Genomic DNA, 10746 nt, shown 5'->3' on the forward strand with positions numbered 1-10746 from the left:
TGATTATAAAACAGAAATGTTAATTAATCATCATAAATGTTTTGCAGTGATTTCTCCTAGAGTCTATCAGAAGAAAGCTGAAAAAAGGTTACCATGTTGTGAACGACCACAGAATTTTAACCTTGAGCTGGCGCCGCTGGCAAATCTTTATCTTTCTTTCTGTGACATCTCTAAGCCTGAGGGCGGAACCAAAGTTTGTCCGTTTCTTTTACTAACCCGGGCAGCTTTGAGCGACACATGATCTTCTTCCTGACTCCAACCGAGGAAGAAAGCTGGGGGCTCTCTCCGGAGGGAAACCCAGTTGGCTTTTAAGTCTGAGCCCATGAGCTAACTAGGGAAGACTTAACAGCCCGGGACCCGGACACCAAACGGTCCCAACCTGAGGCTTCAAGCCTCTGAAGTGTGTTTTTAACTCCCGTGGGGAGATTTTATTTTGGAAAGAAGGGACTGGATACAGCTTGAATTTTTCTGGCTTGGACTGAAACAGACTAAAGTTACCTGTGAAAACACCTACTCGCCAATGACCGGTAAGCGAGCCGACATCAGTTCCCTGACTAATGGGAGGCGAGCCAGCTCCTACCCCGAGGGTGCCTTAAGAAGTCATCACCAGGTAAAAGCTGATGTGTTCGGAGTGACGTGTCATATGGACCTGAGCTTAGAAAAGACGTGCAGTTCCGGTTGACCCACACTTTGATAAAAGTAAAAGTAGTAGTACCCTACTAATCTTACTTTCCTCCTTTTCTTGTTCTTATTTACCAAAACTTAAGCTAAAAGTGCCAGTAAAATTGTTTGGTTGTTAACATCAGAACTGACGTTTTACTGTTCTATATAAGTAATCTGAGTTGATGTGAATTGAAATTCGGACGCGGGTTTTATCTCATTTAACTTCGACGCTTGTTATAGGAATAACCACAATCAAGTGTACTTATGATTTGTTCAATTTGTGTAAATAAATGATTGCATAGTCTTTATGAATCAACTTGAACTCGTCTGAACGTTCGCTTATTGTGTCACTTTTCACTTCGCACAGTCAAGATATTAACAAGTAATGAGAAAAACCTTGGTAAAAGTTTCCTCATAACCTTGTGTATGAGAGATGTGGGAGAAGCTAAATACGACCTTAAGCTCACCCTCCTACACTCCGAACATACAAAGCTCTTAACAAACAAGCTCCATCATATATTGAACATCTTATTGTTCCATAGTTTCCTAACAGAGCACTTCACTCTCAGACTGCAGGTTTACTTGTGGTTCCTGGAGTTTCTAAAAGTAGAATAGGAGGCAGAGCTTTCAGTTATCAAGCTCCTCTCTTGTGGAACCAACTTCAAGTTTCTGTCTTTGAAGCTGGCACTYTGTCTACTTTTAAGATTAGACTGACGGCTTTCTTTTTGATAAATCATATACGTAGTTAGACTTGGGTTTCCAGAGTTGTTCTTCATTTCTGCTGCTATAGACTTAGACTGCTGGAGCACAAACTGAGCACATTTCCTCAACTGCTCCTACCCTGGTTTACAGAGCAGTATGTAAATTTTTACTGTAATGTTTTTTTCATGACATTGTCTCACTAAAATAAATCTCTAGACCAGGCTGCAATTGATTCATCGGTCAGTAAATTCTTTACCTCCATGTGTACCTCTGTGACATCAAACTTTGTCTTTTGGTTAAATKTGATATTCAAAAAAATGTGGTGCACAGAATTCCAATACAAAAAAAGAGAAAGAGTAGATGTGTATTCAGTTCTGAGGAATCACAAAAATGGGATAACCAGTAAAATACCAACATGTTTTAATAAGAGCAAAAAACATGTTGGTATTTTTTTTGGATTGCTGGTTATCCCATTTTTGTAAATTTTATATTCTCACAAAAATGATTTCTGTGATGGTTCCCTAGGATGAGCCGGAAAGTGTTGATGGGGGGAGGGATGTCTGGGCATCTCTTTTGTGTTTTCTCAACGACCCAACTTTGTCTAAGAAGTGGATGTATTGATCTAGCAATCAAAGTTAGCTTTTTTTCAACATGTTTGTGGATGTATATAATGGCACAAAGGTGATTTCTGAGGTCCTCAGAACAAGTTGCTGATGCTCATCAGGCTACCGAAAAAATGTTTTATGTACAGATGAGACCAAAATAGAACATTTTGATTGAAATGAAAAGCATAATATTTGGAGAAAGGAAAAACCTGCATTACAGTAAAAGACCCTTATCCCCTGTGAAACACGGTGGTGGTGGTATCATGGTTCAGTGCTGTCTTCCTGCACCTGGGCCAGGACTCCCTGACTTCACTGATGAAACAATGAATTCTGAATTATATCAGAGATTAATAAGGTGAAGAAGGTGGGCCATACAGTGAGATAATGGTCCTAAGCACAAATTGTTTTACGGAAGAATGATTAAAGAAAAATATAGTTCATGATTTGGAAAGGGTAAGTTCAATGTCCTGATCTTAATCTAATCCAAATTRTATGAAAGAACCTTAAGTGAGCATATCCTAGAGTTGATGCTGTTCTGGATGGAGGAACGGGCTAAATTTCCTTCAAGTCATTGTGCAGGACTGATCAACAGTTACCAGAAACAGATAGTTGCAGTTGAAACAAAGGTTCAGGTATTTTTGCCGCTTCTGCAGCATTAGATTCACCCACTGATTCCACCCTCTGTAGAAGATACAGGATGCCTTCATCTCTGCACTGACCCTTAAACTGACAGAACTTGTGGCAGATAAAGTTCTCATGACATAAACAGGAAAGAAAACCTTTTTTAAACTAAGTACCAAGAATTAACACCAATGTTTTTTATCAACTTTATTTGTACCTATTGGTAGATTTGATTACAATGAGGTGAGTCTGCTTCCTGCCAAATGACACAAGACACATGATCATAAAGTAGATGCAACATGATTCAACAGAATGTACAGTAAATACTGTATTTATTCATGTATAATACTAGAAATTTAACCCTAAAAATCATCCATAAAGTAGGGGGGTAGTATTATACACGGGTTGTTTATAATTAGACTCGTTATGCTTTTTAAGCTCAAAAATGTCAATCGTAATATACTCGAGATTGTATTATACATGAATAAATATGGTAGTTTTAATTCATGAATGTTTAACATTTTAACATGAAATGAGTGTTGCATCTTATGTTTTTCTGTTGGTTTTAGTTTTAYGTACAGAGAAATGCTTGATGAAACTGGTCCGTAGGTCTTTACTGACCAGGCCGTAGATGATGGGGTTAATAATGGGTGGAATGATGAATACTAGGATAGTAAGGAACTTCTTAACATTCTGGGAAAGAGAGGGGAACCTGTAACTCGTAATAACAACTAAAGTAGCAACCTGAAAGAGAATGTAGACCATGATGTGAGGGGCACAGGTCTGAATGGCTTTGCTGCGGACGCTGCTGTCAGCTCGGACTTGCTTCAAAGAAGCTCTCAGGATCCTGATGTAGGAGAAAGCAATGAGGATGAAGGTCCCGGAGGAGACAGACCAGGTTAGAACCATACCTGCAGAACATAAAAACACAGGTATGAGCTAAAGTCAGGCAGAGAGACAAAAAGCAACAGTGTTCTGACCGTAGATGTTGTTTACGGGGGTTGGAATGCAGGCCAGGTCCAGGATGGCTCGGTTGCCACAGTAGACATGTTGGATGGTCTGACCACACAGAGGGACATTTATGTGGAAGGAGAAGAGCACGAGGACGAGCACCAGGGCCACAATCCAGGCCAGAGCGCAGCAGGAGTGGAGCCGAGCTGACGTCATGATGGAGTGATACCTGAGAGGTTCACACACTGCAACAAACCTGAGCAGAGGAAATAAAGGTCCTACAGTGTTTACAGGACATCTCAGGACACTAGTGATCAGTAGTTAGGCTGATGGTCCTCGTGTTGATGTGCACAATCAGTTCTGTTCATTATGTAAAGGTTCTGCTTATAAGGCCTAATTATCCTGCAGCTCCTCAGACTGAAGAAGTCTTTTGCAAAATAAACAAAATATTCAAAGTGTAACCCATCCAGCTGATCTGACTCAACCCTGTTAGGAACTATCAAAACATTACTGTTTATATTGCCCTTCKTCTCAACTTTACATGACTGATTCAAGTTTCAGAAAAGATGTTCAAATTTGTTTTCAGTGTTKCAAAAGAAAGAAAAAACAGACCCCAAATGTTTTTAAAAGTACACATCTAATTGCAAAGTAGTACATGGATCATTGTAAAAACTCTGAAAGATAAAAGACTATAAGTGAATAAAATAATTTAGAGCTCTATACAGAGAGATTATTGGTAAAAATTCTCAGACAGTAAACTTGAAACAAAACAAAAATATATCTCAGTAAAACTCATCAGTTACACTTTTAAACATTTCATATAAAACACCAGACTCTTAAAGGATGTCAGCTGTTACCTGTCGTAGCCCATCACACTCAGGATGTTCACCGTCACAACGCCGATTGTGTGGGCACAGATGCCCTGAGCGATGGCCTGGGTGTAGGCGATCTTCTTCTGCCCCATGAGGAAGTGCATCATGAGGCGAGGGAGCACCACTGTGGCCGCAATCAGATCACAGACCATCAGGTGAGAGACCAGMACAAACATGGGTCTGTGCAGGTTTTTATCCATCACAATGACACACAACACCAGCCCGTTCGCCAGGAACACCACCATGTATGCAGTCAGAGCCAGGAAGAACAGCAAAGGTCCGTATCCTGGAGGAACATCGAACCCTACAAGTTCAAAAACAATCGGCTGTTTGAGAGGAGTGACCAACGACTGGTTCTCCATCCAAAGATCAACAGTTCTGTAAAAGACAAACACATTAAAAACACACTAAAACAGGTCAAACTTGTTATTTAGCTCAAACATTTGAATGTCATACCTCCAAATCATGTAAATGATGGCAGCAGAGAGGAGGCCTACATGTATTATATATTCTAATAATAACAGGTCTTCACTGTGTAAGGAGACCATGAAGATGCCCTCTCCTGTTTCCAGAGCTTAACGTTGTGACTTGGAGAGGAACGGCTTCTGAACTTTATATGATTTCTCTTTCCAGAGTCAGACACCATGGAAACACCAAGCCTACCTGTCAGAGCTGACGTATGCAGAAAGCAGGTAGATGGACGACACAGGAGACGTGTTGAAGATAACCTGAGAAGAAACAACACTCTGCTGCACAGCTTGAAATCCAAAACAGCCAAAAATTAATATAATTTAAAGAGAAGAACAGAGACAGAGATTTTCAGTCAGAAACAGAAGAAGATATGAGAATCATGGTAAGAACAAACAAATCCATCCATCCATCCATCCATCCATCCATCATCCATTCATTTATCCATCCATCCATCCATCCATCCATCATCCATTCATTTATCCATCCATCCATCCATCCATCATCCATCCATTATCCATCCATCCATCAACCATCCATTTATCATCCATCCATCCATCCATCCATCCATCCATCCATCATCCATCCATTTATCATCCATCCATCCATCCATCCATCCATCCATCCATCCATCATCCATCCATTTATCATCCATCCATCCATCCATCCATCATCCATTCATTTATCCATCCATCCATCCATCCATCATCCATCCATTATCCATCCATCCATCATCCATCAACCATCCATTTATCATCCATCCATCCATCCATCCATCATCCATTTATTTATCCATCCATGATCCATCATCCATCCATCCATCCATCCATCCATCATCCATCCATCCATCCATCCATCCATTCATTTATCCTTCCATCATCCATCCATCCATCAATCATCCATCCATCCATCATTCATCCATCCTTCCATCATCCATCCATCCATCCATCATCCATTCATCACATCCATCATCCATCTATTCATCCATCCATCATCCATCCATCCAGCCATCCATCATCCATCCATCAATCATCCATCATCCAACCATCCATCTTTCCATCCACCATCCATCCATCCATCCATCATTCCATCCATCATTCATTCATCATCCATCCATCCATCATCCATTCATCACCATACATCATCCTTCCATTCATCCATCCATCATCCATCCATCCATCCATCCATCCATCAATCTTCCATCATCCAGCCATCATCCATCCATCCATCCATCCATCCATCCATCCATCCATCGATCAATCATCCATCCATCCATCCATCCATCCATATATTGGTTGAACTTGGCCAATCTAGCTTTACACATTAAAAATGTTGTGCACTTCCAAAAGAGATTTCTAAAAGAAAACAGAGCCTTTCTGCTCACATTGTCGCACACAATGAGTTTTATGACCACAGCTGATTTTTACATTCAGTATCTGCTGCATCACTGTAACATCTCTCTGAGGGTCTGTAAAGAGTTAGACTCGGCTTATTGGTCATTTTCGTTTTTCTTTTGTCCGTCCATCCGTTTTCTTCCTCTTATCCAGGATCAGGTCTCGGGGGCAGCAGCCTCAGCAGAGACCCAGACTTCCCTCTCTCCAGCCACTTGGACCAGCTCCTCTGGGRGAATCCCAAGGTGCGTTTTTCTTTTGATTCCAGAAATTCTTGGTTGAAAGTATAAAAACAACTCTTCACCTCCAGAGTTTCTCTTTGAAAACTTTGTTTTAAATTTTGCTGTACAAACTCAGAACTGTTGCATGTTGGGATCTCGGGGGACCACATGGTTCTGTGTTGGCCCACCAGTTTCATCAGAGCTTTTTCCTATTGCCACAGCTGTCGGTTAATGAGTGTTACTGTTTTTAAAACAAAGGTGATCATTAATGAGGTCTGTGGTGAGACGATCCTTAACAAACATTTACTAACAGTTTCTGATGGTAATTAACCCTCTGGGAAGAGGACCAAGGCCCAGGGATATGGGTTTGTAAGAGTTCAGAGAATAACACTAATTACAGCCTGAAGTCTCCTGAGAAGACTCACCTCAGTCTCACAGCACCACCAACCTCTGCTTACTGATTAAAAACATCACATGTTGACAGGGAGACAAGTCAACAACTAAAGGTCAGACTCTGACCTCAAGATTAATCWAACATGATGACATACTTTCTAATATATTAATGACAGGAGTAAATTCAAGGTTAAAACAGCTTTTTAGTTTAAGCACTTATGTTATAAATCACACTGTAGTTGTAACCAGATCTTTCTGTCAATATTAGGAATATTTTTATGTGTTCAAACCACACAGCAGTATAAATTAAACCATAAACAGACCTTATTCTGTAGTTTAAGCAGCAGCTTGAGTCTCTTCCCTGAGATATTACGGCCATTGTGACCAACCCTTCACATAATCCTGAAATAACAATCCTGTAACTCCTGAGGGAGTACCTGAAGCTGCAGCCAAAACTGTTGTTTTAAAACATGACAGATTTATTTTCCGTATGTTCGGCAATAATTAAGATGTAAAATTGAAAAAAGAAACAAAGTGGGACAGAATGTGTAAAGAACTGGAGTCTCTAAAGACAGAGATTACCTTCATGTCCAAAGGTCCCTGAACGCCACACTCCATTAAATTCTATTAGCTGCTGGTCACCGAGACCCTCAGGACCCGTGAGGCCTTCAGGAGTTTTATTGCAGCCAGGAAATAACAAAACTCCAACACAGAAAGTCAAATGAATTTGACTTTATTTCACTCTGGTTTCTGAAGTGTTATTGTGTAATTTATGGATGTGAACATCATATATACACATCATTAAATACGGTATAAGTAAATGTAAAAATATGCTTATTATCAACACTGTTAGCAGTATTGGTTAAAATTTGGATCCAGAATGATTAAGCATAAAAACATTTAAAATAGATTCTCATGTTACAAATACAGTTTTAGGGGGATTGAGACCATTTTAATTTGATTAATTGACTATCAGAGCATTAAAACACTCAAGGAGCACAGTGTGGCTTACCTGGACCCACCCTGAGGCCTGGTCTGAGAGAGGGGGCTCACTGGTGAATGTATGGTGACCAGGACTTCACCCATGTAGGCAGGGGATAACCTAGACCCTCTCTGCCAGGGGACATAGGAGTTCTCCGATCCAGTCTGATRTTGTGGGTCTGTTGTTACAGGTCATTCAGTCCTGATACAAGCAAAATGAGAGTTTGCTTCATTTCCAGCAGTGAGTCAGACCCCTTCAGGGTGGGAGCTGGACTCCAGAACGGCCTGTTGTCACCAACATTTTAACTTTTATTGACAGAATGTCTCGGTGCAGCCAGGGCGAGGACAGAGTCTGGTTTGGTGGCCTCAGGATTCCAGCTCTGCTGTTTGCAGATGATGTGGTTCTGTTGGTGTCATCGTGCTGTAATCTTCAGCTCTCACTGGAGCAGTTCACTGCTGGAATGAGYATCAGAACCTTCAAATCTGAGTCCATGGTCCTCAGTCAGAATACAATGGATTGCACTCTTGGGAAGTTTGGGGTATTGGCCTCAAGTGGGGGAGTTATCGGGGTAGGTTGAAGTTTTGTTCATGAGGGAAGAATGATTCCTGAGACTGAAAGGTGGTTTGGTACAGCTTCTGCAGTATTACAGACTCATTGCTGGTTTGTTGTGGTTMAGGTGTAGTTGAGTTGCAAGGCAAAGCTCTCTGTTTACCAGCTGGTCTACACTCCTTCCTTCACCTGTAGCCATGAACTCTGGGTAGTGACTGAAATAAAGAGATGGCATGTACTGTACATATGGTTTAAAGGAGTTTTCTCTGCAGGGTAGCTGGACTTTCCTAGTTCAGTTCTSTGGGAGAGACTTAGAGTAGAGCTGCCGCCCCTCCACATCCAGAGGAACCAGTTGAGATGTTTCATCTGGTCAAGATGAACCCTGAACTCTCTGGATGGTCAGAAGGACATTCTGTGATTGTCCAACAGTTTGTCAGAGGCCAGAGTTCCTGTTTCTTTGTGATAAACACCAGATACCATGGAGAACTCTGCAGTTGGAGCTTTGTGTTGTTTTTGTTTAAAACATCAAAGCAAAGTTTGAAACAGATACAAAGACTCAGAGGGATGAGATCTAGGAACTAAGTTGTTTAGAAAGAGTTGTGCTGGTGACTCCATGGATTTCATCATGTTACATCACACATTATGTRATGTTCTGTGTACCTGTGGCAGGTTTTAAAACTGTAAGAGAGAGAGGTGAACCCTACAAAACGAAATGTGTAAATAAGATGTACAAGCAGAAGCTGCTGCTGTTAACAGAGCCTTCACAGCAGCAGGTAACACTCTGTTGCTTCAACTACTGTCTTATTAAAAGCTGTTAAAGTTTATAAATGCAGAAGAATTGAAATCTGTATCTTCTGTGTTACTGGTTGATTTTTTATTTATTTAAAATGTTTTGTTGCTTTTTGGTGATTAAACAGAATGATGTTCTTTCAGGCTGATGGAGAACTACACCTACAACAGTCTCATTCTGCAGGTGGAGGGGTTTAAGATCACAGAGGACTCCAWGTACCTGGTGTTTTCCTTTCTTCTTGTTTCCTATGTTATAAATATGTTTATGAACATGAGTATTTTGATTCTGATTATGGTTGATAAGAACCTCCATCAGCCCATGTACGTGCTGTTCTGCAGCCTGACGGTCAATGACATGATTGGATCTTGTYACGTTTTACCTCGTTTGCTGTCAGACATGTTGAAGCCTCCGGCTGAGCGCCTCATCCATTACCATGAGTGTGTGGTTCAGGCGTTCATCACTCACTATAATGGTGCCACATCTCACACAGTCCTCATGATCATGGCCTTTGACCGATACATGGCCATCTGCAAACCTCTGCACTATTCTTCAGTYATGACCAGTAAAATGATGGTCAAGCTGAYGGTTTCTGCCTGGGGGGTACCGCTGGTTCTGGTTGGGATTCTGGTGGGTCTAAGTGTCCGTCTGAGCCGGTGCCGGGCTGTGATAGAGAACATAAACTGTGACAATGCCTCGTTGTTTAAGCTTTCGTGTGAAAGTGTGGTGATTAATAACGTGTACGGGCTGGCCTACACTGTGGTTCTGCAGACAGCCTCTGTAGGCAGCATAGTTCTGACCTACATTCACATCATGGCCGTCTGTCTGACCMRGAAGAACAAGTCCCTGAACAAGAAGGCATTAAAGACCTGCAGCACTCACCTGGTGGTGTACYTAATCATGGCATGTACTGGATTTACTGTCATTACTCTCCATCGGTTCCCTCAATACTCAGAATACAGGAAGTTCTTTGTGGTCGTGTTTATCATTGTTCCTGGAACCCTCAACCCAATAATCTATGGTGTACAGTCCAAAGAGATTAATAAATTCTTGTTTAAATTATTTAAATCAAAGACGTGCTTTCCCACAAAAAAAGGTAAATAGTAAAATAATGACAATAAATCAAATAAAGCACAAAAAAACAATCTCATATGTTGGACACGTCTAATTTAATGTTATCATTTCCAGATTAATCTGTAAATAAATTCACAGCTAAGCTCATCTCAAGTATCTTCACATGAAAAGTTACAAGCTAATATAAAAGTTCATATAAATAAAACCAGTTTAACTTTGTTCCAATTTAACTGTTCAGAAAAGACAGAAACTGCTTTTTTTATATCTTCTCTTAAMTGATTCAGGAATCAATAAAGTGAAAAACTTTTCAACTTGGGTGTAATTTATGTTATTATATAATGTAAAATGTACTGTTGGAACCTTGGTTTATAGCTCTSAGATAATGTGAAACTATTCACATCGAAATTATTTAAAAGATTAAATTTCACCTGAGCTACTTTAAAACAGACCTCCACCTGTAGGACTTA

At 40.6% G+C, this 10746-nt stretch overlaps 2 protein-coding genes across 2 annotated transcripts; one reads left to right on the forward strand and one right to left on the reverse strand.

Moving 5' to 3' along the window:
- Positions 1–3503: 3503 nt before the first annotated feature.
- LOC106533648 (olfactory receptor 2A12) lies at positions 3504–4957 on the reverse strand. Its single transcript, XM_014030047.1, has 3 exons — positions 4871–4957; positions 4400–4718; positions 3504–3798 (listed from the first exon to the last, which is right to left on the reverse strand). Exons 2-3 carry the CDS (start codon positions 4657–4659, stop codon positions 3537–3539), a joined length of 522 nt encoding a protein of 173 aa, XP_013885501.1. The 5' UTR covers positions 4660–4718; positions 4871–4957; the 3' UTR covers positions 3504–3536.
- Positions 4958–9183: 4226 nt separating this feature from the next.
- Positions 9184–10309, forward strand: LOC106533646 (olfactory receptor 52K1). Its single transcript, XM_014030045.1, has 2 exons — positions 9184–9191; positions 9352–10309. The coding sequence occupies exon 2, from the start codon at positions 9356–9358 to the stop codon at positions 10307–10309; it is 954 nt and encodes a 317-aa protein (XP_013885499.1). The 5' UTR covers positions 9184–9191; positions 9352–9355.
- Positions 10310–10746: the final 437 nt, after the last annotated feature.

Source organism: Austrofundulus limnaeus, unplaced genomic scaffold, assembly GCF_001266775.1.
Source record: "Austrofundulus limnaeus strain Quisiro unplaced genomic scaffold, Austrofundulus_limnaeus-1.0 Scaffold991, whole genome shotgun sequence".
NCBI lineage: Eukaryota > Metazoa > Chordata > Actinopteri > Cyprinodontiformes > Rivulidae > Austrofundulus > Austrofundulus limnaeus.